At 26.5% G+C, this 27,319-nt stretch overlaps 1 protein-coding gene across 2 annotated transcripts in view; it reads right to left on the bottom strand.

Annotated features, from left to right (window-relative positions):
* Positions 1-499: 499 nt before the first annotated feature.
* The window catches only part of LOC145248970 (uncharacterized), a 207,198-nt gene continuing 180,378 nt past the window's right edge, over positions 500-27,319 (bottom strand). For both annotated transcript variants that reach the window (XM_080110780.1, XM_080110781.1), the window contains 2 exons: positions 25,204-25,281; positions 500-789 (listed from right to left, as the gene is read on the bottom strand). In XM_080110780.1, coding sequence (XP_079966906.1) covers positions 640-789; positions 25,204-25,281 — 228 coding nt within the window. In that variant the 3' untranslated portion in view covers positions 500-639. The remainder of the gene's footprint in view (positions 790-25,203; positions 25,282-27,319) is intronic.

Here is a 27,319-nt window from a genome sequence, read left to right as displayed (position 1 = left end):
GTCCAAATTTCTAATAACTATCAACTGAATATAATTTAATGTTTGACTCATCATAAAATTAAAATATTTTTAAATGTTAAAAAAAAATTCAAAAGAATAAAAGAAAAAAGTATTGTTTTTAATTTTGAAAATAAAAAAATCAAATATAAAAATATTTTGTAATGTTTTAAAAAAAATTTTAATGTTTTTTTTCTTAAATTTATTTTAGAAATGATTTTAAAATTAATTAATATTTAAAACAAGAAAAATTTAAATGCTTAAGAAAAAAATTTGTTTAAAAAAAGAAAATCTGTGAACATTACAAAAAATACACCCAAAATTTTATTGGTAAAAAGAAGTTTGGGTTCGGGGGAAAAAGTCAAAAATAACCCGGGGTAAAATAGGTCAAAAAAAAAAAAAAAAAAAAAAAAATTAAATTAAAAAAAAAAAATTAAATTAAAAAAAAAAAACAATTAAAAAAACAATGAAAATATCAATAAAGGATGTTGAAAAGTTGCAGGCAGTGCTTTACATTTTTTTTTGTTGTTGTTGCTGTTGTTCTAGGCCGATCGAATAAGAATGCTACACAGTTTATAGTTGAGGTGATTACAGTCTGCAACAGCGAGTTCAAAGTTCAAAACGAGGTAACTATTAGAAGTCTCAACTGCGAGCAGGGGTGGAGTGACGACGGGTCCACACAGCAAACGAGCGGAGGTAACGTCTTAAATCAGCAATACTGAGCGGTTGGCGAGCCACTAACTCTTCAAAGGGATATTTTTCTGTAGGACTTTTGGCAGGGCCAAAATCCATCTAGAAAGAAAAAATAAAATTTTTCACATTTGTTTGCCGTACAGATTAAATCCAAAATTTCTCAACGTCATGAAAAAAATATCAAATTTATTTTGGTCTTTTGGTTATTTAGTGTTTAACACCTTCCAAAATCTTGATACAAGATATCCCGTATTTTTGCAGATTATTTTTTTTTTATGGTGATGATGGGAAATAAAAGCACAAAATATATTAAAAAATGGATTTTGTAGCAAAGAGTGATAGAGTTTCTTGTGGTTTTTTATTTACAAATTTAGCAAAGAGTAATAGAGTTTTTGGGTTTTTATTTACAAATGTAGCAAAGAGTAATAGAGTTTTTTGGGGGTTTTTTATTTACAAATGTAGCAAAGAGTAATAGAGTTTTTTGTGGGGGGGATGATTTACAAATGTAGCAAAGAGTAATAGAGTTTTTTGGGTTTTTTATTTACAAATGTAGCAAAGAGTAATAGAGTTTTTTGGGTTTTTTTTATTTACAAATGTAGCAAAGAGTAATAGAGTTTTTTGGGGTTTTTTATTTACAAATGTAGCAAAGAGTAATAGAGTTTTTTGGGGTTTTTTAATTTACAAATATAGCAAAGAGTAATAGAGTTTTTTTTGGGGGGGGGGTTATTTACAAATGTAGCAAAGAGTGATAGAGTTTTTGGGGTTTTTTATTTATAAATCTAGCAAAGACTAATAGAGTTTTTGGGGGGTTTTTATTTACAAATGTAGCAAAGAGTGATAGTTTTTTGGGGGGTTTTATTCACAAATGTAGCAAAGACAAATAGAGTTTTTTTTTTTGGGGGGGGGGGTTATTTACAAATGTAGCAAAGAGTAATAGAGTTTTGGGGGGGTTTTATTTATAAATGTAGCAAAGAGTAATAGAGTTTTTGTTTTTTTATTTACAAATGTAGCAAAGAGTAATAGAGTTTTTTGGGGTATTTTTTATTTACAAATGTAGCAAAGAGTAATAGAGTTTTTTGGGGTATTTTTTATTTACAAATGTAGCAAAGAGTAATAGAGTTTTTTGGGGTTTTTTTATTTACAAATGTAGCAAAGAGTAATAGAGTTTTTTGGGGTTTTTTATTTACAAATGTAGCAAAGAGTAATAGAGTTTTTTTGGGTTTTTTATTTACAAATGTAGCAAAGAGTAATAGAGTTTTTTGGGTTTTTTATTTACAAATGTAGCAAAGAGTAATAGAGTTTTTTGGGGTATTTTTTATTTACAAATGTAGCAAAGAGTAATAGAGTTTTTTGGGGTTTTTTTATTTACAAATGTAGCAAAGAGTAATAGAGTTTTTTGGGGTTTTTTATTTACAAATGTAGCAAAGAGTAATGGAGTTTTTTTGGGTTTTTTATTTACAAATGTAGCAAAGAGTAATAGAGTTTTTTGGGTTTTTTATTTACAAATGTAGCAAAGAGTAATAGAGTTTTTTGGGGTTTTTTTATTTACAAATGTAGCAAAGAGTAATAGAGTTTTTTGGGGTTTTTTATTTACAAATGTAGCAAAGAGTAATGGAGTTTTTTTGGGTTTTTTATTTACAAATGTAGCAAAGAGTAATAGAGTTTTTTGGGTTTTTTATTTACAAATGTAGCAAAGAGTAATAGAGTTTTTTGGGTTTTTTTTTTTTTACAAATGTAGCAAAGAGTAATAGAGTTTTTTGGGGTTTTTTTATTTACAAATGTAGCAAAGAGTAATAGAGTTTTTTGGGGGTTTTTTATTTACAAATGTAGCAAAGAGTAATAGTTTTTTGGGGTTTTTTTATTTACAAATGTAGCAAAGAGTAATAGAGTTTTTTGGGTTTTTTTATTTACAAATGTAGCAAAGAGTAATAGAGTTTTTTTGGGTTTTTTATTTACAAATGTAGCAAAGAGTAATAGAGTTTTTTGGGTTTTTTTATTTACAAATGTAGCAAAGAGTAATAGAGTTTTTTGGGGTTTTTTTATTTACAAATGTAGCAAAGAGTAATAGAGTTTTTTGGGGTATTTTTTATTTACAAATGTAACAAAGAGTAATAGAGTTTTTTGGGTTTTTTTATTTACAAATGTAGCAAAAAGTAATAGATTTTTTGGGGTATTTTTTATTTACAAATGTAGCAAAGAGTAATAGAGTTTTTTGGGGTATTTTTTATTTACAAATGTAGCAAAGAGTAATAGAGTTTTTTGGGGTATTTTTTATTTACAAATGTAGCAAAGAGTAATAGAGTTTTTTGGGGTTTTTTTATTTACAAATGTAGCAAAGAGTAATAGAGTTTTTTGGGGTATTTTTTATTTACAAATGTAGCAAAGAGTAATAGAGTTTTTTGGGGTTTTTTTATTTACAAATGTAGCAAAGAGTAATAGAGTTTTTTGGGGGTTATTTATTTACAAATGTAGCAAAGAGTAATAGAGTTTTTTGGGGGTTTTTTATTTACAAATGTAGCAAAGAGTAATAGAGTTTTTTGGGTTTTTTTATTTACAAATGTAGCAAAGAGTAATAGAGTTTTTTGGGGGTTTTTTATTTACAAACGTAGCAAAGAGTAATAGAGTTTTTTGGGTTTTTTTATTTACAAATGTAGCAAAGAGTAATAGAGTTTTTTGGGTTTTTTTATTTACAAATGTAGCAAAGAGTAATAGAGTTTTTTGGGTTTTTTTATTTACAAATGTAGCAAAGAGTAATAGAGTTTTTTTGAGTTTTTTTATTTACAAATGTAGCAAAGAGTAATAGAGTTTTTTGGGGGTTTTTTATTTACAAATGTAGCAAAGAGTAATAGAGTTTTTTGGGTTTTTTTTATTTACAAATGTAGCAAAGAGTAATAGAGTTTTTTGGGGTTTTTTTATTTACAAATGTAGCAAAGAGTAATAGAGTTTTTTGGGGTATTTTTTATTTACAAATGTAGCAAAGAGTAATAGAGTTTTTTGGGGTATTTTTTATTTACAAATGTAGCAAAGAGTAATAGAGTTTTTTGGGTTTTTTTTATTTACAAATGTAGCAAAGAGTAATAGAGTTTTTTGGGGTATTTTTTATTTACAAATGTAGCAAAGAGTAATAGAGTTTTTTGGAGTATTTTTTATTTACAAATGTAGCAAAGAGTAATAGAGTTTTTTGGGTTTTTTTTATTTACAAATGTAGCAAAGAGTAATAGAGTTTTTTGGGGTATTTTTTATTTACAAATGTAGCAAAGAGTAATAGAGTTTTTTGGGGTTTTTTTATTTACAAATGTAGCAAAGAGTAATAGAGTTTTTTGGGGTATTTTTTATTTACAAATGTAGCAAAGAGTAATAGAGTTTTTTGGGGTATTTTTTATTTACAAATGTAGCAAAGAGTAATAGAGTTTTTTGGGGTATTTTTTATTTACAAATGTAGCAAAGAGTAATAGAGTTTTTTGGGGTATTTTTTATTTACAAATGTAGCAAAGAGTAATAGAGTTTTTTGCGGTATTTTTTATTTAAAAATGTAGCAAAGAGTAATAGAGTTTTTTGGGGTTTTTTTTATTTACAAATGTAGCAAAGAGTAATAGAGTTTTTTGGAGTATTTTTTATTTACAAATGTAGCAAAGAGTAATAGAGTTTTTTGGGGTATTTTTTATTTACAAATGTAGCAAAGAGTAATAGAGTTTTTTGGGGGTTTTTTATTTACAAATGTAGCAAAGAGTAATAGAGTTTTTTGGGTTTTTTTTATTTACAAATGTAGCAAAGAGTAATAGAGTTTTTTGGGGTATTTTTTATTTACAAATGTAACAAAGAGTAATAGAGTTTTTTGGGGTTTTTTTATTTACAAATGTAGCAAAGAGTAATAGATTTTTTGGGGTATTTTTTATTTACAAATGTAGCAAAGAGTAATAGAGTTTTTTGGGGGTTTTTTATTTACAAATGTAGCAAAGAGTAATAGAGTTTTTTGGGGTATTTTTTATTTACAAATGTAACAAAGAGTAATAGAGTTTTTTGGGTTTTTTTATTTACAAATGTAGCAAAGAGTAATAGATTTTTTGGGGTATTTTTTATTTACAAATGTAGCAAAGAGTAATAGAGTTTTTTGGGGTATTTTTTATTTACAAATGTAGCAAAGAGTAATAGAGTTTTTTGGGGTATTTTTTATTTACAAATGTAGCAAAGAGTAATAGAGTTTTTTGGGGTTTTTTTATTTACAAATGTAGCAAAGAGTAATAGAGTTTTTTGGGGTATTTTTTATTTACAAATGTAGCAAAGAGTAATAGAGTTTTTTGGGGTTTTTTTATTTACAAATGTAGCAAAGAGTAATAGAGTTTTTTGGGGGTTATTTATTTACAAATGTAGCAAAGAGTAATAGAGTTTTTTGGGGGTTTTTTATTTACAAATGTAGCAAAGAGTAATAGAGTTTTTTGGGTTTTTTTATTTACAAATGTAGCAAAGAGTAATAGAGTTTTTTGGGGGGTTTTTATTTACAAATGTAGCAAAGAGTAATAGAGTTTTTTGGGTTTTTTTATTTACAAATGTAGCAAAGAGTAATAGAGTTTTTTGGGTTTTTTTATTTACAAATGTAGCAAAGAGTAATAGAGTTTTTTGGGTTTTTTTATTTACAAATGTAGCAAAGAGTAATAGAGTTTTTTGGGGTTTTTTATTTACAAATGTAGCAAAGAGTAATAGAGTTTTTTGGGGGTTTTTTATTTACAAATGTAGCAAAGAGTAATAGAGTTTTTTGGGGTATTTTTTATTTACAAATGTAGCAAAGAGTAATAGAGTTTTTTGGGGTTTTTTTATTTACAAATGTAGCAAAGAGTAATAGAGTTTTTTGGGGTTTTTTATTTACAAATGTAGCAAAGAGTAATAGAGTTTTTTGGGGGTTTTTTATTTACAAATGTAGCAAAGAGTAATAGAGTTTTTTGGGGTTTTTTATTTACAAATGTAGCAAAGAGTAATAGAGTTTTTTGGGGTTTTTTTATTTACAAATGTAGCAAAGAGTAATAGAGTTTTTTGGGGGTTTTTTATTTACAAATGTAGCAAAGAGTAATAGAGTTTTTTAGGGGTTTTTTATTTACAAATGTAGCAAAGAGTAATAGAGTTTTTTGGGTTTTTTTATTTACAAATGTAGCAAAGAGTAATAGAGTTTTTTGGGTTTTTTTTATTTACAAATGTAGCAAAGAGTAATAGAGCTTTTTGGGGTATTTTTTATTTACAAATGTAGCAAAGAGTAATAGAGTTTTTTGGTTTTTTTTATTTACAAATGTAGCAAAGAGTAATAGAGTTTTTTGGGGGTTATTTATTTACAAATGTAGCAAAGAGTAATAGAGTTTTTTGGGGTTTTTTTATTTACAAATGTAGCAAAGAGTAATAGAGTTTTTTGGGGGTTTTTTATTTACAAATGTAGCAAAGAGTAATAGAGTTTTTTGGGGGTTTTTTATTTACAAATGTAGCAAAGAGTAATAGAGTTTTTTGGGGTATTTTTTATTTACAAATGTAGCAAAGAGTAATAGAGTTTTTTGGGGTTTTTTTATTTACAAATGTAGCAAAGAGTAATAGAGTTTTTTGGGGGTTTTTTATTTACAAATGTAGCAAAGAGTAATAGAGTTTTTTGGGTTTTTTTATTTACAAATGTAGCAAAGAGTAATAGAGTTTTTTGGGTTTTTTTATTTACAAATGTAGCAAAGAGTAAGAGTTTTTTGGGGGTTTTTTATTTACAAATGTAGCAAAGAGTAATAGAGTTTTTTGGGTTTTTTTATTTACAAATGTAGCAAAGAGTAATAGAGCTTTTTGGGGTATTTTTTATTTACAAATGTAGCAAAGAGTAATAGAGTTTTTTGGGGGTTTTTTATTTACAAATGTAGCAAAGAGTAATAGAGTTTTTTGGGGGTTTTTTATTTACAAATGTAGCAAAGAGTAATAGAGTTTTTTGGGGTATTTTTTATTTACAAATGTAGCAAAGAGTAATAGAGTTTTTTGGGTTTTTTTATTTACAAATGTAGCAAAGAGTAATAGAGTTTTTTGGGGGTTTTTTATTTACAAATGTAGCAAAGAGTAATAGAGTTTTTTGGGGTATTTTTTATTTACAAATGTAGCAAAGAGTAATAGAGTTTTTTGGGTTTTTTTATTTACAAATGTAGCAAAGAGTAATAGAGTTTTTTGGGTTTTTTTATTTACAAATGTAGCAAAGAGTAATAGAGTTTTTTGGGGGTTTTTTATTTACAAATGTAGCAAAGAGTAATAGAGTTTTTTGGGTTTTTTTATTTACAAATGTAGCAAAGAGTAATAGAGTTTTTTGGGTTTTTTTATTTACAAATGTAGCAAAGAGTAATAGAGTTTTTTGAGGTTTTTTATTTACAAATGTAGCAAAGAGTAATAGTTTTTTGGGGTTTTTTTATTTACAAATGTAGCAAAGAGTAATAGAGTTTTTTGGGGTTTTTTTATTTAAAAATGTAGCAAAGAGTAATAGAGTTTTTTGGGGTATTTTTTATTTACAAATGTAGCAAAGAGTAATAGAGTTTTTTGGGGTATTTTTTATTTACAAATGTAGCAAAGAGTAATAGAGTTTTTTGGGGTATTTTTTATTTACAAATGTAGCAAAGAGTAATAGAGTTTTTTGGGGGTTTTTTATTTACAAATGTAGCAAAGAGTAATAGAGTTTTTTGGGGGTTTTTTATTTACAAATGTAGCAAAGAGTAATAGAGTTTTTTGGGTTTTTTTATTTACAAATGTAGCAAAGAGTAATAGAGTTTTTTGGGGGTTTTTTATTTACAAATGTAGCAAAGAGTAATAGAGTTTTTTGGGGTTTTTTTATTTACAAATGTAGCAAAGAGTAATAGAGTTTTTTGGGGGTTTTTTTATTTACAAATGTAGCAAAGAGTAATAGAGTTTTTTGGAGTATTTTTTATTTACAAATGTAGCAAAGAGTAATAGAGTTTTTTGGGGTATTTTTTATTTACAAATGTAGCAAAGAGTAATAGAGTTTTTTGGGGGTTTTTTATTTACAAATGTAGCAAAGAGTAATAGAGTTTTTTGGGTTTTTTTTATTTACAAATGTAGCAAAGAGTAATAGAGTTTTTTGGACTATTTTTTATTTACAAATGTAGCAAAGAGTAATAGAGTTTTTTGGGGTATTTTTTATTTACAAATGTAGCAAAGAGTAATAGAGTTTTTTGGGGGTTTTTTATTTACAAATGTAGCAAAGAGTAATAGAGTTTTTTGGGTTTTTTTTATTTACAAATGTAGCAAAGAGTAATAGAGTTTTTTGGGGTATTTTTTATTTACAAATGTAACAAAGAGTAATAGAGTTTTTTGGGTTTTTTTTATTTACAAATGTAGCAAAGAGTAATAGATTTTTTGGGGTATTTTTTATTTACAAATGTAGCAAAGAGTAATAGAGTTTTTTGGGGGTTTTTTATTTACAAATGTAGCAAAGAGTAATAGAGTTTTTTGGGGTATTTTTTATTTACAAATGTAGCAAAGAGTAATAGAGTTTTTTGGGTTTTTTTATTTACAAATGTAGCAAAGAGTAATAGATTTTTTGGGGTATTTTTTATTTACAAATGTAGCAAAGAGTAATAGAGTTTTTTGGGGTATTTTTTATTTACAAATGTAGCAAAGAGTAATAGAGTTTTTTGGGGTATTTTTTATTTACAAATGTAGCAAAGAGTAATAGAGTTTTTTGGGGTTTTTTTATTTACAAATGTAGCAAAGAGTAATAGAGTTTTTTGGGGTATTTTTTATTTACAAATGTAGCAAAGAGTAATAGAGTTTTTTGGGGTTTTTTTATTTACAAATGTAGCAAAGAGTAATAGAGTTTTTTGGGGGTTTTTTATTTACAAATGTAGCAAAGAGTAATAGAGTTTTTTGGGGGTTTTTTATTTACAAATGTAGCAAAGAGTAATAGAGTTTTTTGGGTTTTTTTATTTACAAATGTAGCAAAGAGTAATAGAGTTTTTTGGGGGTTTTTTATTTACAAATGTAGCAAAGAGTAATAGAGTTTTTTGGGTTTTTTTATTTACAAATGTAGCAAAGAGTAATAGAGTTTTTTGGGTTTTTTTATTTACAAATGTAGCAAAGAGTAATAGAGTTTTTTGGGTTTTTTTATTTACAAATGTAGCAAAGAGTAATAGAGTTTTTTGGGTTTTTTTATTTACAAATGTAGCAAAGAGTAATAGAGTTTTTTGGGGGTTTTTTATTTACAAATGTAGCAAAGAGTAATAGAGTTTTTTGGGGTATTTTTTATTTACAAATGTAGCAAAGAGTAATAGAGTTTTTTGGGGTTTTTTTATTTACAAATGTAGCAAAGAGTAATAGAGTTTTTTGGGGGTTTTTTATTTACAAATGTAGCAAAGAGTAATAGAGTTTTTTGGGGTTTTTTATTTACAAATGTAGCAAAGAGTAATAGAGTTTTTTGGGTTTTTTTATTTACAAATGTAGCAAAGAGTAATAGAGTTTTTTGGGGGTTTTTTATTTACAAATGTAGCAAAGAGTAATAGAGTTTTTTAGGGGTTTTTTATTTACAAATGTAGCAAAGAGTAATAGAGTTTTTTGGGTTTTTTTATTTACAAATGTAGCAAAGAGTAATAGAGTTTTTTGGGTTTTTTTATTTACAAATGTAGCAAAGAGTAATAGAGCTTTTTGGGGTATTTTTTATTTACAAATGTAGCAAAGAGTAATAGAGTTTTTTGGTTTTTTTTATTTACAAATGTAGCAAAGAGTAATAGAGTTTTTTGGGGGTTTTTTATTTACAAATGTAGCAAAGAGTAATAGAGTTTTTTGGGGGTTTTTTATTTACAAATGTAGCAAAGAGTAATAGAGTTTTTTGGGGGTTTTTTATTTACAAATGTAGCAAAGAGTAATAGAGTTTTTTGGGGGTTTTTTATTTACAAATGTAGCAAAGAGTAATAGAGTTTTTTGGGGTATTTTTTATTTACAAATGTAGCAAAGAGTAATAGAGTTTTTTGGGGTTTTTTTATTTACAAATGTAGCAAAGAGTAATAGAGTTTTTTGGGGGTTTTTTATTTACAAATGTAGCAAAGAGTAATAGAGTTTTTTGGGTTTTTTTATTTACAAATGTAGCAAAGAGTAATAGAGTTTTTTGGGTTTTTTTATTTACAAATGTAGCAAAGAGTAAGAGTTTTTTGGGGTTTTTTTATTTACAAATGTAGCAAAGAGTAATAGAGTTTTTTGGGTTTTTTTATTTACAAATGTAGCAAAGAGTAATAGAGCTTTTTGGGGTATTTTTTATTTACAAATGTAGCAAAGAGTAATAGAGTTTTTTGGGGGTTTTTTATTTACAAATGTAGCAAAGAGTAATAGAGTTTTTTGGGGGTTTTTTATTTACAAATGTAGCAAAGAGTAATAGAGTTTTTTGGGGTATTTTTTATTTACAAATGTAGCAAAGAGTAATAGAGTTTTTTGGGTTTTTTTATTTACAAATGTAGCAAAGAGTAATAGAGTTTTTTGGGGGTTTTTTATTTACAAATGTAGCAAAGAGTAATAGAGTTTTTTGGGGTATTTTTTATTTACAAATGTAGCAAAGAGTAATAGAGTTTTTTGGGTTTTTTTATTTACAAATGTAGCAAAGAGTAATAGAGTTTTTTGGGTTTTTTTATTTACAAATGTAGCAAAGAGTAATAGAGTTTTTTGGGGGTTTTTTATTTACAAATGTAGCAAAGAGTAATAGAGTTTTTTGGGTTTTTTTATTTACAAATGTAGCAAAGAGTAATAGAGTTTTTTGGGTTTTTTTATTTACAAATGTAGCAAAGAGTAATAGAGTTTTTTGGGGTTTTTTATTTACAAATGTAGCAAAGAGTAATAGTTTTTTGGGGTTTTTTTATTTACAAATGTAGCAAAGAGTAATAGAGTTTTTTGGGGTTTTTTTATTTAAAAATGTAGCAAAGAGTAATAGAGTTTTTTGGGGTATTTTTTATTTACAAATGTAGCAAAGAGTAATAGAGTTTTTTGGGGTATTTTTTATTTACAAATGTAGCAAAGAGTAATAGAGTTTTTTGGGGTATTTTTTATTTACAAATGTAGCAAAGAGTAATAGAGTTTTTTGGGGGTTTTTTATTTACAAATGTAGCAAAGAGTAATAGAGTTTTTTGGGGGTTTTTTATTTACAAATGTAGCAAAGAGTAATAGAGTTTTTTGGGTTTTTTTATTTACAAATGTAGCAAAGAGTAATAGAGTTTTTTGGGGGTTTTTTATTTACAAATGTAGCAAAGAGTAATAGAGTTTTTTGGGGTTTTTTTATTTACAAATGTAGCAAAGAGTAATAGAGTTTTTTGGGTTTTTTTATTTACAAATGTAGCAAAGAGTAATAGAGTTTTTTGGGTTTTTTTATTTACAAATGTAGCAAAGAGTAATAGAGTTTTTTGGGTTTTTTTATTTACAAATGTAGCAAAGAGTAATAGAGTTTTTTGGGTTTTTTTATTTACAAATGTAGCAAAGAGTAATAGAGTTTTTTGGGGTTTTTTTATTTACAAATGTAGCAAAGAGTAATAGAGTTTTTTGGGGTTTTTTTATTTACAAATGTAGCAAAGAGTAATAGAGTTTTTTGGGGGTTTTTTATTTACAAATGTAGCAAAGAGTAATAGAGTTTTTTGGGTTTTTTTATTTACAAATGTAGCAAAGAGTAATAGAGTTTTTTGGGTTTTTTTATTTACAAATGTAGCAAAGAGTAAGAGTTTTTTGGGGGTTTTTTATTTACAAATGTAGCAAAGAGTAATAGAGTTTTTTGGGGGTTTTTTATTTACAAATGTAGCAAAGAGTAATAGAGTTTTTTGGGTTTTTTTATTTACAAATGTAGCAAAGAGTAATAGAGTTTTTTGGGTTTTTTTATTTACAAATGTAGCAAAGAGTAATAGAGCTTTTTGGGGTATTTTTTATTTACAAATGTAGCAAAGAGTAATAGAGTTTTTTGGGTTTTTTTATTTACAAATGTAGCAAAGAGTAATAGAGTTTTTTGGGGGTTTTTTATTTACAAATGTAGCAAAGAGTAATAGAGTTTTTTGGGGTTTTTTTATTTACAAATGTAGCAAAGAGTAATAGAGTTTTTTGGGGGTTTTTTATTTACAAATGTAGCAAAGAGTAATAGAGTTTTTTGGGGGTTTTTTATTTACAAATGTAGCAAAGAGTAATAGAGTTTTTTGGGGTATTTTTTATTTACAAATGTAGCAAAGAGTAATAGAGTTTTTTGGGTTTTTTTATTTACAAATGTAGCAAAGAGTAATAGAGTTTTTTGGGGGTTTTTTATTTACAAATGTAGCAAAGAGTAATAGAGTTTTTTGGGGTATTTTTTATTTACAAATGTAGCAAAGAGTAATAGAGTTTTTTGGGTTTTTTTATTTACAAATGTAGCAAAGAGTAATAGAGTTTTTTGGGTTTTTTTATTTACAAATGTAGCAAAGAGTAATAGAGTTTTTTGGGTTTTTTTATTTACAAATGTAGCAAAGAGTAATAGAGCTTTTTGGGGTATTTTTTATTTACAAATGTAGCAAAGAGTAATAGAGTTTTTTGGGGTATTTTTATTTACAAATGTAGCAAAGAGTAATAGAGTTTTTTGGGGGTTTTTTATTTACAAATGTAGCAAAGAGTAATAGAGTTTTTTGGGGTTTTTTTATTTACAAATGTAGCAAAGAGTAATAGAGTTTTTTGGGGGTTTTTTATTTACAAATGTAGCAAAGAGTAATAGAGTTTTTTGGGGGTTTTTTATTTACAAATGTAGCAAAGAGTAATAGAGTTTTTTGGGGTATTTTTTATTTACAAATGTAGCAAAGAGTAATAGAGTTTTTTGGGTTTTTTTATTTACAAATGTAGCAAAGAGTAATAGAGTTTTTTGGGGTTTTTTTATTTACAAATGTAGCAAAGAGTAATAGAGTTTTTTGGGTTTTTTTATTTACAAATGTAGCAAAGAGTAATAGAGTTTTTTGGGGTATTTTTATTTACAAATGTAGCAAAGAGTAATAGAGTTTTTTGGGGTTTTTTATTTACAAATGTAGCAAAGAGTAATAGAGTTTTTTGGGGTATTTTTTATTTACAAATGTAGCAAAGAGTAATAGAGTTTTTTGGGTTTTTTTATTTACAAATGTAGCAAAGAGTAATAGAGTTTTTTGGGTTTTTTTATTTACAAATGTAGCAAAGAGTAATAGAGTTTTTTGGGGTTTTTTATTTACAAATGTAGCAAAGAGTAATAGTTTTTTGGGGTTTTTTTATTTACAAATGTAGCAAAGAGTAATAGAGTTTTTTGGGGTTTTTTTATTTAAAAATGTAGCAAAGAGTAATAGAGTTTTTTGGGGTATTTTTTATTTACAAATGTAGCAAAGAGTAATAGAGTTTTTTGGGGTATTTTTTATTTACAAATGTAGCAAAGAGTAATAGAGTTTTTTGGGGGTTTTTTATTTACAAATGTAGCAAAGAGTAATAGAGTTTTTTGGGGGTTTTTTATTTACAAATGTAGCAAAGAGTAATAGAGTTTTTTGGGTTTTTTTATTTACAAATGTAGCAAAGAGTAATAGAGTTTTTTGGGGGTTTTTTATTTACAAATGTAGCAAAGAGTAATAGAGTTTTTTGGGGTTTTTTTATTTACAAATGTAGCAAAGAGTAATAGAGTTTTTTGGGTTTTTTTATTTACAAATGTAGCAAAGAGTAATAGAGTTTTTTGGGTTTTTTTATTTACAAATGTAGCAAAGAGTAATAGAGTTTTTTGGGTTTTTTTATTTACAAATGTAGCAAAGAGTAATAGAGTTTTTTGGGTTTTTTTATTTACAAATGTAGCAAAGAGTAATAGAGTTTTTTGGGGTTTTTTTATTTACAAATGTAGCAAAGAGTAATAGAGTTTTTTGGGGTTTTTTTATTTACAAATGTAGCAAAGAGTAATAGAGTTTTTTGGGGGTTTTTTATTTACAAATGTAGCAAAGAGTAATAGAGTTTTTTGGGTTTTTTTATTTACAAATGTAGCAAAGAGTAATAGAGTTTTTTGGGTTTTTTTATTTACAAATGTAGCAAAGAGTAAGAGTTTTTTGGGGGTTTTTTATTTACAAATGTAGCAAAGAGTAATAGAGTTTTTTGGGGTTTTTTTATTTACAAATGTAGCAAAGAGTAATAGAGTTTTTTGGGTTTTTTTATTTACAAATGTAGCAAAGAGTAATAGAGTTTTTTGGGTTTTTTTATTTACAAATGTAGCAAAGAGTAATAGAGCTTTTTGGGGTATTTTTTATTTACAAATGTAGCAAAGAGTAATAGAGTTTTTTGGGTTTTTTTATTTACAAATGTAGCAAAGAGTAATAGAGTTTTTTGGGGGTTTTTTATTTACAAATGTAGCAAAGAGTAATAGAGTTTTTTGGGGGTTTTTTATTTACAAATGTAGCAAAGAGTAATAGAGTTTTTTGGGGGTTTTTTATTTACAAATGTAGCAAAGAGTAATAGAGTTTTTTGGGGTTTTTTTATTTACAAATGTAGCAAAGAGTAATAGAGTTTTTTGGGGTATTTTTTATTTACAAATGTAGCAAAGAGTAATAGAGTTTTTTGGGTTTTTTTATTTACAAATGTAGCAAAGAGTAATAGAGTTTTTTGGGGGTTTTTTATTTACAAATGTAGCAAAGAGTAATAGAGTTTTTTGGGGTATTTTTTATTTACAAATGTAGCAAAGAGTAATAGAGTTTTTTGGGGTTTTTTATTTACAAATGTAGCAAAGAGTAATAGAGTTTTTTGGGTTTTTTTATTTACAAATGTAGCAAAGAGTAATAGAGTTTTTTGGGTTTTTTTATTTACAAATGTAGCAAAGAGTAATAGAGCTTTTTGGGGTATTTTTTATTTACAAATGTAGCAAAGAGTAATAGAGTTTTTTGGGGTATTTTTATTTACAAATGTAGCAAAGAGTAATAGAGTTTTTTGGGGGTTTTTTATTTACAAATGTAGCAAAGAGTAATAGAGTTTTTTGGGGTTTTTTTATTTACAAATGTAGCAAAGAGTAATAGAGTTTTTTGGGGGTTTTTTATTTACAAATGTAGCAAAGAGTAATAGAGTTTTTTGGGGGTTTTTTATTTACAAATGTAGCAAAGAGTAATAGAGTTTTTTGGGGTATTTTTTATTTACAAATGTAGCAAAGAGTAATAGAGTTTTTTGGGTTTTTTTATTTACAAATGTAGCAAAGAGTAATAGAGTTTTTTGGGGTTTTTTTATTTACAAATGTAGCAAAGAGTAATAGAGTTTTTTGGGTTTTTTTATTTACAAATGTAGCAAAGAGTAATAGAGTTTTTTGGGGTATTTTTATTTACAAATGTAGCAAAGAGTAATAGAGTTTTTTGGGGTTTTTTATTTACAAATGTAGCAAAGAGTAATAGTTTTTTGGGGTTTTTTTATTTACAAATGTAGCAAAGAGTAATAGAGTTTTTTGGGGTTTTTTTATTTACAAATGTAGCAAAGAGTAATAGAGTTTTTTGGGGTATTTTTTATTTACAAATGTAGCAAAGAGTAATAGAGTTTTTTGGGGTATTTTTTATTTACAAATGTAGCAAAGAGTAATAGAGTTTTTTGGGGTATTTTTTATTTACAAATGTAGCAAAGAGTAATAGAGTTTTTTGGGGGTTTTTTATTTACAAATGTAGCAAAGAGTAATAGAGTTTTTTGGGGGTTTTTTATTTACAAATGTAGCAAAGAGTAATAGAGTTTTTTGGGTTTTTTTATTTACAAATGTAGCAAAGAGTAATAGAGTTTTTTGGGGGTTTTTTATTTACAAATGTAGCAAAGAGTAATAGAGTTTTTTGGGGTTTTTTTATTTACAAATGTAGCAAAGAGTAATAGAGTTTTTTGGGTTTTTTTATTTACAAATGTAGCAAAGAGTAATAGAGTTTTTTGGGTTTTTTTATTTACAAATGTAGCAAAGAGTAATAGAGTTTTTTGGGTTTTTTTATTTACAAATGTAGCAAAGAGTAATAGAGTTTTTTGGGTTTTTTTATTTACAAATGTAGCAAAGAGTAATAGAGTTTTTTGGGTTTTTTTATTTACAAATGTAGCAAAGAGTAATAGAGTTTTTTGGGGGTTTTTTATTTACAAATGTAGCAAAGAGTAATAGAGTTTTTTGGGGTATTTTTTATTTACAAATGTAGCAAAGAGTAATAGAGTTTTTTGGGTTTTTTTTATTTACAAATGTAGCAAAGAGTAATAGAGTTTTTTGGGGGTTTTTTATTTACAAATGTAGCAAAGAGTAATAGAGTTTTTTGGGTTTTTTTATTTACAAATGTAGCAAAGAGTAATAGAGTTTTTTGGTTTTTTTTATTTACAAATGTAGCAAAGAGTAATAGAGTTTTTTGGGGGTTTTTTATTTACAAATGTAGCAAAGAGTAATAGAGTTTTTTGGGGGTTTTTTATTTACAAATGTAGCAAAGAGTAATAGAGTTTTTTGGGTTTTTTTATTTACAAATGTAGCAAAGAGTAATAGAGTTTTTTGGGTTTTTTTATTTACAAATGTAGCAAAGAGTAATAGAGCTTTTTGGGGTATTTTTTATTTACAAATGTAGCAAAGAGTAATAGAGTTTTTTGGGTTTTTTTATTTACAAATGTAGCAAAGAGTAATAGAGTTTTTTGAGGGTTTTTTATTTACAAATGTAGCAAAGAGTAATAGAGTTTTTTGGGGTTTTTTTATTTACAAATGTAGCAAAGAGTAATAGAGTTTTTTGGGGGTTTTTTATTTACAAATGTAGCAAAGAGTAATAGAGTTTTTTGGGGGTTTTTTATTTACAAATGTAGCAAAGAGTAATAGAGTTTTTTGGGGTATTTTTTATTTACAAATGTAGCAAAGAGTAATAGAGTTTTTTGGGTTTTTTTATTTACAAATGTAGCAAAGAGTAATAGAGTTTTTTGGGGGTTTTTTATTTACAAATGTAGCAAAGAGTAATAGAGTTTTTTGGGGTATTTTTTATTTACAAATGTAGCAAAGAGTAATAGAGTTTTTTTGGTTTTTTTATTTACAAATGTAGCAAAGAGTAATAGAGTTTTTTGGGGTTTTTTATTTACAAATGTAGCAAAGAGTAATAGAGTTTTTTGGGTTTTTTTATTTACAAATGTAGCAAAGAGTAATAGAGCTTTTTGGGGTATTTTTTATTTACAAATGTAGCAAAGAGTAATAGAGTTTTTTGGGGTATTTTTATTTACAAATGTAGCAAAGAGTAATAGAGTTTTTTGGGGTTTTTTATTTACAAATGTAGCAAAGAGTAATAGAGTTTTTTGGGTTTTTTTATTTACTAATGTAGCAAAGAGTAATAGAGTTTTTTGGGTTTTTTTATTTACAAATGTAGCAAAGAGTAATAGAGTTTTTTGGGGGTTTTTTATTTACAAATGTAGCAAAGAGTAATAGAGTTTTTTGGGGTATTTTTTATTTACAAATGTAGCAAAGAGTAATAGAGTTTTTTGGGGTATTTTTATTTACAAATGTAGCAAAGAGTAATAGAGTTTTTTGGGTTTTTTTATTTACAAATGTAGCAAAGAGTAATAGAGTTTTTTGGGTTTTTTTATTTACAAATGTAGCAAAGAGTAATAGAGTTTTTTGGGGTATTTTTATTTACAAATGTAGCAAAGAGTAATAGAGTTTTTTGGGGTTTTTTATTTACAAATGTAGCAAAGAGTAATAGAGTTTTTTGGGGGGGTTTTATTTACAAATGTAGCAAAGAGTAATAGAGTTTTTTGGGTTTTTTTATTTACAAATGTAGCAAAGAGTAATAGAGTTTTTTGGGTTTTTTTATTTACAAATGTAGCAAAGAGTAATAGAGTTTTTTGGGTTTTTTTATTTACAAATGTAGCAAAGAGTAATAGAGTTTTTGGGGGGTTTTTTATTTACAAATGTAGCAAAGAGTAATAGAGTTTTTTGGGGTATTTTTTATTTACAAATGTAGCAAAGAGTAATAGAGTTTTTTGGGTTTTTTTATTTACAAATGTAGCAAAGAGTAATAGAGTTTTTTGGGGGTTTTTTATTTACAAATGTAGCAAAGAGTAATAGAGTTTTTTGGGGTATTTTTTATTTACAAATGTAGCAAAGAGTAATAGAGTTTTTTGGGGTTTTTTATTTACAAATGTAGCAAAGAGTAATAGAGTTTTTTGGGGTTTTTTATTTACAAATGTAGCAAAGAGTAATAGAGTTTTTTGGGTTTTTTTATTTACAAATGTAGCAAAGAGTAATAGAGTTTTTTGGGTTTTTTTATTTACAAATGTAGCAAAGAGTAATAGAGTTTTTTGGGGTTTTTTTATTTACAAATGTAGCAAAGAGTAATAGAGTTTTTTGGGTTTTTTTATTTACAAATGTAGCAAAGAGTAATAGAGTTTTTTGGGGGGTTTTTATTTACAAATGTAGCAAAGAGTAATAGAGTTTTTTGGGGTATTTTTTATTTACAAATGTAGCAAAGAGTAATAGAGTTTTTTGGGGGTTTTTTATTTACAAATGTAGCAAAGAGTAATAGAGTTTTTTGGGGTTTTTTATTTACAAATGTAGCAAAGAGTAATAGAGTTTTTTGGGTTTTTTTATTTACAAATGTAGCAAAGAGTAATAGAGTTTTTTGGGTTTTTTTATTTACAAATGTAGCAAAGAGTAATAGAGTTTTTTGGGGTTTTTTTATTTACAAATGTAGCAAAGAGTAATAGAGTTTTTTGGGTTTTTTTATTTACAAATGTAGCAAAGAGTAATAGAGTTTTTTGGGGGTTTTTTATTTACAAATGTAGCAAAGAGTAATAGAGTTTTTTGGGGTATTTTTTATTTACAAATGTAGCAAAGAGTAATAGAGTTTTTTTGGGGTTTTTTATTTACAAATGTAGCAAAGAGTAATAGAGTTTTTTGGGGTTTTTTATTTACAAATGTAGCAAAGAGTAATAGAGTTTTTTGGGTTTTTTTATTTACAAATGTAGCAAAGAGTAATAGAGTTTTTTGGGTTTTTTTATTTACAAATGTAGCAAAGAGTAATAGAGTTTTTTGGGGGTTTTTTATTTATAAATGTAGCAAAGAGTAATAGAGTTTTTTGGGTTTTTTTATTTACAAATGTAGCAAAGAGTAATAGAGTTTTTTGGGTTTTTTTATTTACAAATGTAGCAAAGAGTAATAGAGTTTTTTGGGTTTTTTTATTTACAAATGTAGCAAAGAGTAATAGAGTTTTTTGGGTTTTTTTATTTACAAATGTAGCAAAGAGTAATAGAGTTTTTTGGGGGGTTTTTATTTACAAATGTAGCAATGAGTAATAGAGTTTTTTGGGGTTTTTTTATTTACAAATGTAGCAAAGAGTAATAGAGTTTTTTGGGTTTTTTTATTTACAAATGTAGCAAAGAGTAATAGAGTTTTTTGGGTTTTTTTATTTACAAATGTAGCAAAGAGTAATAGAGTTTTTTGGGTTTTTTTATTTACAAATGTAGCAAAGAGTAATAGAGTTTTTTGGGGGTTTTTTATTTACAAATGTAGCAAAGAGTAATAGAGTTTTTTCGGGTATTTTTTATTTACAAATGTAGCAAAGAGTAATAGAGTTTTTTGGGTTTTTTTATTTACAAATGTAGCAAAGAGTAATAGAGTTTTTTGGGGGTTTTTTATTTACAAATGTAGCAAAGAGTAATAGAGTTTTTTGGGGTATTTTTTATTTACAAATGTAGCAAAGAGTAATAGAGTTTTTTGGGGGTTTTTTATTTACAAATGTAGCAAAGAGTAATAGAGTTTTTTGGGTTTTTTTATTTACAAATGTAGCAAAGAGTAATAGAGTTTTTTGGGTTTTTTTATTTACAAATGTAGCAAAGAGTAATAGAGTTTTTTGGGTTTTTTTATTTACAAATGTAGCAAAGAGTAATAGAGTTTTTTGGGGTTTTTTTATTTACAAATGTAGCAAAGAGTAATAGAGTTTTTTGGGTTTTTTTATTTACAAATGTAGCAAAGAGTAATAGAGTTTTTTGGGGGTTTTTATTTACAAATGTAGCAAAGAGTAATAGAGTTTTTTGGGGTATTTTTTATTTACAAATGTAGCAAAGAGTAATAGAGTTTTTTGGGGGTTTTTTATTTACAAATGTAGCAAAGAGTAATAGAGTTTTTTGGGGTATTTTTTATTTACAAATGTAGCAAAGAGTAATAGAGTTTTTTGGGTTTTTTTATTTACAAATGTAGCAAAGAGTAATAGAGTTTTTTGGGGGTTTTTTATTTACAAATGTAGCAAAGAGTAATAGAGTTTTTTGGGGTATTTTTTATTTACAAATGTAGCAAAGAGTAATAGAGTTTTTTGGGGTTTTTTTATTTACAAATGTAGCAAAGAGTAATAGAGTTTTTTGGGGTTTTTTATTTACAAATGTAGCAAAGAGTAATAGAGTTTTTTGGGTTTTTTTATTTACAAATGTAGCAAAGAGTAATAGAGTTTTTTGGGTTTTTTTATTTACAAATGTAGCAAAGAGTAATAGAGTTTTTTGGGGTTTTTTTATTTACAAATGTAGCAAAGAGTAATAGAGTTTTTTGGGTTTTTTTATTTACAAATGTAGCAAAGAGTAATAGAGTTTTTTGGGGGGTTTTTATTTACAAATGTAGCAAAGAGTAATAGAGTTTTTTGGGGTATTTTTTATTTACAAATGTAGCAAAGAGTAATAGAGTTTTTTGGGGGTTTTTTATTTACAAATGTAGCAAAGAGTAATAGAGTTTTTTGGGGTTTTTTATTTACAAATGTAGCAAAGAGTAATAAAGTTTTTTGGGTTTTTTTATTTACAACTGTAGCAAAGAGTAATAGAGTTTTTTGGGTTTTTTTATTTACAAATGTAGCAAAGAGTAATAGAGTTTTTTGGGGTTTTTTTATTTACAAATGTAGCAAAGAGTAATAGAGTTTTTTGGGTTTTTTTATTTACAAATGTAGCAAAGAGTAATAGAGTTTTTTTGGGGTTTTTTATTTACAAATGTAGCAAAGAGTAATAGAGTTTTTTGGGGTATTTTTTATTTACAAATGTAGCAAAGAGTAATAGAGTTTTTTGGGGGTTTTTTATTTACAAATGTAGCAAAGAGTAATAGAGTTTTTTGGGGTTTTTTATTTACAAATGTAGCAAAGAGTAATAGAGTTTTTTGGGTTTTTTTATTTACAAATGTAGCAAAGAGTAATAGAGTTTTTTGGGTTTTTTTATTTACAAATGTAGCAAAGAGTAATAGAGTTTTTTGGGGGTTTTTTATTTACAAATGTAGCAAAGAGTAATAGAGTTTTTTGGGTTTTTTTATTTACAAATGTAGCAAAGAGTAATAGAGTTTTTTGGGTTTTTTTATTTACAAATGTAGCAAAGAGTAATAGAGTTTTTTGGGTTTTTTTATTTACAAATGTAGCAAAGAGTAATAGAGTTTTTTGGTTTTTTTTATTTACAAATGTAGCAAAGAGTAATAGAGTTTTTTGGGGGTTTTTTATTTACAAATGTAGCAAAGAGTAATAGAGTTTTTTGGGGTTTTTTTATTTCCAAATGTAGCAAAGAGTAATAGAGTTTTTTGGGTTTTTTTATTTACAAATGTAGCAAAGAGTAATAGAGTTTTTTGGGTTTTTTTATTTACAAATGTAGCAAAGAGTAATAGAGTTTTTTGGGTTTTTTTATTTACAAATGTAGCAAAGAGTAATAGAGTTTTTTGGGGGTTTTTTATTTACAAATGTAGCAAAGAGTAATAGAGTTTTTTGGGGTTTTTTATTTACAAATGTAGCAAAGAGTAATAGAGTTTTTTGGGGGGTTTTTTATTTACAAATGTAGCAAAGAGTAATAGAGTTTTTTGGGGGTTTTTTATTTACAAATGTAGCAAAGAGTAATAGAGTTTTTTGGGGTATTTTTTATTTACAAATGTAGCAAAGAGTAATAGAGTTTTTTGGGGGTTTTTTATTTACAAATGTAGCAAAGAGTAATAGAGTTTTTTGGGTTTTTTTATTTACAAATGTAGCAAAGAGTAATAGAGTTTTTTGGGTTTTTTTATTTACAAATGTAGCAAAGAGTAATAGAGTTTTTTGGGGTTTTTTTATTTACAAATGTAGCAAAGAGTAATAGAGTTTTTTGGTTTTTTTTATTTACAAATGTAGCAAAGAGTAATAGAGTTTTTTGGGGGTTTTTTATTTACAAATGTAGCAAAGAGTAATAGAGTTTTTTGGGGTTTTTTTATTTACAAATGTAGCAAAGAATAATAGAGTTTTTTGAGTTTTTTTATTTACAAATGTAGCAAAGAGTAATAGAGTTTTTTGGGTTTTTTTATTTACAAATGTAGCAAAGAGTAATAGAGTTTTTTGGGTTTTTTTATTTACAAATGTAGCAAAGAGTAATAGAGTTTTTTGGGGGTTTTTTATTTACAAATGTAGCAAAGAGTAATAGAGTTTTTTGGGGTTTTTTATTTACAAATGTAGCAAAGAGTAATAGAGTTTTTTGGGGGGTTTTTTATTTACAAATGTAGCAAAGAGTAATAGAGTTTTTTGGGGGTTTTTTATTTACAAATGTAGCAAAGAGTAATAGAGTTTTTTGGGGTATTTTTTATTTACAAATGTAGCAAAGAGTAATAGAGTTTTTTGGGGGTTTTTTATTTACAAATGTAGCAAAGAGTAATAGAGTTTTTTGGGTTTTTTTATTTACAAATGTAGCAAAGAGTAATAGAGTTTTTTGGGTTTTTTTATTTACAAATGTAGCAAAGAGTAATAGAGTTTTTTGGGGTTTTTTTATTTACAAATGTAGCAAAGAGTAATAGAGTTTTTTGGTTTTTTTTATTTACAAATGTAGCAAAGAGTAATAGAGTTTTTTGGGGGTTTTTTATTTACAAATGTAGCAAAGAGTAATAGAGTTTTTTGGGGTTTTTTTATTTACAAATGTAGCAAAGAGTAATAGAGTTTTTTGGGTTTTTTTATTTACAAATGTAGCAAAGAGTAATAGAGTTTTTTGGGTTTTTTTATTTACAAATGTAGCAAAGAGTAATAGAGTTTTTTGGGTTTTTTTATTTACAAATGTAGCAAAGAGTAATAGAGTTTTTTGGGGGTTTTTTATTTACAAATGTAGCAAAGAGTAATAGAGTTTTTTGGGGTTTTTTATTTACAAATGTAGCAAAGAGTAATAGAGTTTTTTGGGGGGTTTTTTATTTACAAATGTAGCAAAGAGTAATAGAGTTTTTTGGGGGTTTTTTATTTACAAATGTAGCAAAGAGTAATAGAGTTTTTTGGGGTATTTTTTATTTACAAATGTAGCAAAGAGTAATAGAGTTTTTTGGGGGTTTTTTATTTACAAATGTAGCAAAGAGTAATAGAGTTTTTTGGGTTTTTTTATTTACAAATGTAGCAAAGAGTAATAGAGTTTTTTGGGTTTTTTTATTTACAAATGTAGCAAAGAGTAATAGAGTTTTTTGGGTTTTTTTATTTACAAATGTAGCAAAGAGTAATAGAGTTTTTTGGGGTTTTTTTATTTACAAATGTAGCAAAGAGTAATAGAGTTTTTTGGGTTTTTTTATTTACAAATGTAGCAAAGAGTAATAGAGTTTTTTGGGGGGTTTTTATTTACAAATGTAGCAAAGAGTAATAGAGTTTTTTGGGGTATTTTTTATTTACAAATGTAGCAAAGAGTAATAGAGTTTTTTGGGGGTTTTTTATTTACAAATGTAGCAAAGAGTAATAGAGTTTTTGGGGGTTTTTTATTTACAAATGTAGCAAAGAGTAATAGAGTTTTTTGGGTTTTTTTATTTACAAATGTAGCAAAGAGTAATAGAGTTTTTTGGGTTTTTTTATTTACAAATGTAGCAAAGAGTAATAGAGTTTTTGGGGGTTTTTTTATTTACAAATGTAGCAAAGAGTAATAGAGTTTTTTGGGTTTTTTTATTTACAAATGTAGCAAAGAGTAATAGAGTTTTTTGGGTTTTTTTATTTACAAATGTAGCAAAGAGTAATAGAGTTTTTTGGGGTATTTTTTATTTACAAATGTAGCAAAGAGTAATAGAGTTTTTTGGGGGTTTTTTATTTACAAATGTAGCAAAGAGTAATAGAGTTTTTTGGGGTTTTTTATTTACAAATGTAGCAAAGAGTAATAGAGTTTTTTGGGTTTTTTTATTTACAAATGTAGCAAAGAGTAATAGAGTTTTTTGGGTTTTTTTATTTACAAATGTAGCAAAGAGTAATAGAGTTTTTTGGGGGTTTTTTATTTACAAATGTAGCAAAGAGTAATAGAGTTTTTTGGGTTTTTTTATTTACAAATGTAGCAAAGAGTAATAGAGTTTTTTGGGTTTTTTTATTTACAAATGTAGCAAAGAGTAATAGAGTTTTTTGGGGTTTTTTTATTTACAAATGTAGCAAAGAGTAATAGAGTTTTTTGGGTTTTTTTATTTACAAATGTAGCAAAGAGTAATAGAGTTTTTTGGGGGGTTTTTATTTACACAGAGGTTTCACTTTAACCAAAAATCGTTGATTCAAAATAAGAAAAGTGGAGAGTCATCATTTTAAAGCTCTTTCAGTTTTCAGAAATTTTTGGTAATTGTTTGGAAACAGTTTTGAAGTTAAAACATCTTTGCACTCGGTAAAAAAAGTCCAAAGATGTTGCAGCATGAAGAATCGATCCCATGAAGATTGGAAGTGGGGGGGGGGGTATGAGTTGCTCATTTCAGAATTTCTTTTTATGTTACAGAATCATACAAATGTTTTCCTCCACATACAAAAGATATGTTGAAAAATTGATTTGTTTAACGTGTAGCACATTACATGTTAAGTATATGTGCAAGATTCACTCCTAAACTTTGAATTTTAGCACAAAGATGATTAATATGGGTTTAGTTTTAATTTAGTTTTATGCAAACAGGGCAAAAAGGAAGTAGATGCCCTTTTTGAAAATCAAGATACCTCTGATTTTTGTAAAATTTTACTAGTTAAGAAATCAATACATTTCAGTTTCTTTGGAGTATTTTAAACAATTTTGAAGAGGTATCATATAGGTATAACCTCCCATCTAAAAATTAAAATATTTCAGATTTGCATTAAATTTTATCCATAATCATTAGGCATCAATTAAGAATGATTCCTTAAGTTCAACTTCTTAAGTCCCTTTAAGTTTGAATTTCTCAAATTTGAGACATTTTCTAGAATCATTAAATGATTTCGATCAAAATTGGAATGCAGATACTAGACACAAGTTTAATAGCATTATATCTTGATTTTAATCCTTGTAAAGGAAAAGAAAAATAGTTCAAATCTGTTCGGTGAATTTTACTTGTCCTAGGACTGATATTCTTTTAGTTATAATATTAAATTGAACCAATGTTACTACTTAGTTTATTGTTCACCTTTTATGTGCATTTTAAGCAAACACATTTTAATTGAGAGAATTGAAAAAAGTCCCTTTTTGTTTTTTTTGGTTTTTTTTGTTCTTCGTATATTTTAACAAGAAATACTTATAATTAGATTGACAGCCAAAATCTAATAGCCAATGTGATAGTCTGTAATGGCATCTATGAGAGCAATCATGTTAATATTTGAACTATAAAATGGAATAAAAATCACTTCAGACTCTCATAATTACCTGCATAATGTATGTGACCATAGAACATAACTTGTTATCTTTAACTATTGGCTCGATTATCCAACCACTTGGGTGAATCTGAAAAGGAAAACAGAATACTTTTTATTTTAAAAATTCAAAGTATTTTATAACTGAAAGAGCAATTTTGTTGTTGCTATTTCCTTTCCATCACAAAACTTATGAAAAATATAACTTTAGTGCAATTAAATCCAATCACTTTGTCATTCTTATACAAAGGATTCAGTTTTGTACAAAAACATCTTATGGGTGTGATTAGATATACCAAACAGAACCCTTGCCATTAGTCTTGTGTATTGATGCAAACCATCTTAGATTTAATGTGTCAGACAAAATTCACAACAGCCAGTGGAAGAAACATCAATTACAGACAGAAATCTCAAATGAACTCATCCCATTCCTAGAAAGTATATCATGGGCTGATGACATATATATCATATATAATATGCCCAAGAATACTTGGACATATTATATAAAGAATTTAAAGAGGTTAAATGTCGCCAAATTGGAAAATCTGAGCGCTAAGGATGTAAGACTCCATGTCCATCACTATGTCATTAAGAGTTATTGTCAATTAACTCCCTCTGAGGAATCAATGCTAAACAAAGATCTCAATTTTGCCACAAGCATCAGGCAGATTCCATATTAAGATACGATAGATCCAATAGCGGAGGCAGCCTTGAATAAACCCGAGACACAAGCAGATGAACTTAGGTGGAAAGTGAGACAAGCATTCGAGAATTCAAAGCCTCCATAACCGAACCTCTCAATAGAATATGCAGTGACAATGATATTATACTACTCGCAGACAAAATTAATGCTAGAAATAATAACTAGAAATAACAACTAGAATATTCCAAGAAATTGGCATATATTGTAGGATCTAGTGGCTACTGCAAAGTGAAAAAGAATCCGACTTTGAAAACAGAAAGGAAGCTGTCATAAATCTTCAGTAAGAATAAGGACCCTATACCACCTGCAAAATACAGGCAGTTAGTACAACATTACAGTAAGCTATCACACCTATACAGCCTTCCTAAGATTTATAAAGACAGTATTCCATTAAGGCCAACTGTCAACGCACACAGTTCAGCACGCCATCCATTGGTCAGATTCCTAGTAGATATAATTACCTCGAGCATTGGCAAATCTCCATCATACATCAAGAAATAAAATAATCAACAATGCTCCCATTCATTCCAACAGAATGGTGAGTGTAGATGTAGTGAGTTTGTTCAAAGTTTATTTCATTGGTAATAAGATAATTAAAATTAGTTTTTTTATGCTGATTCTAATGTCCACTAAAAATAAAATTACAAGTTATTGATTGTTACATCAGTTCACCTTCATAACTATCGACGACAGATAACTAAAGAGAAGAGAGGATAATCAACAAGTGGTACTTAAAAAAATAATTATACACAGTTCAAATCGCAGGATAAAAAATTATACACAGTTCAAATCACATGATAAAAAATTATACACAGTTCAAATCACATGATAAAAAATTATACACAGTTCAAATCACATGATAAAAAATTATACACAGTTCAAATCACATGATAAAAAATTATACACAGTTCAAATCACATGATAAAAAATTATACACAGTTCAAATCACATGATAAAAAATTATACACAGTTCAAATCACATGATAAAAAATTATACACAGTTCAAATCACATGATAAAAAATTATACACAGTTCAAATCACATGATAAAAAATTATACACAGTTCAAATCACATGATAAAAAATTATACACAGTTCAAATCACATGATAAAAAATTATACACAGTTCAAATCACATGATAAAAAATTATACACAGTTCAAATCACATGATAAAAAATTATACACAGTTCAAATCACATGATAAAAAATTATACACAGTTCAAATCACATGATAAAAAATTATACACAGTTCAAATCACATGATAAAAAATTATACACAGTTCAAATCACATGATAAAAAATTAAGTGATCTTTTGTCTATGCAGTTCTAATAACTATAACTTGATATATTTGTAACTTAAGTGCACAAAAAACTCAAGTTAAAATGTTTAAAACTTAAACTTATCAATAAACTAATAATAGAAAT

Source organism: Euprymna scolopes, chromosome 27 (assembly GCF_053919585.1).
Source record: "Euprymna scolopes isolate OS-2025 chromosome 27, ASM5391958v1, whole genome shotgun sequence".
NCBI lineage: Eukaryota > Metazoa > Mollusca > Cephalopoda > Sepiida > Sepiolidae > Euprymna > Euprymna scolopes.
This window is presented reverse-complemented; position numbering and strand designations above follow the sequence as displayed.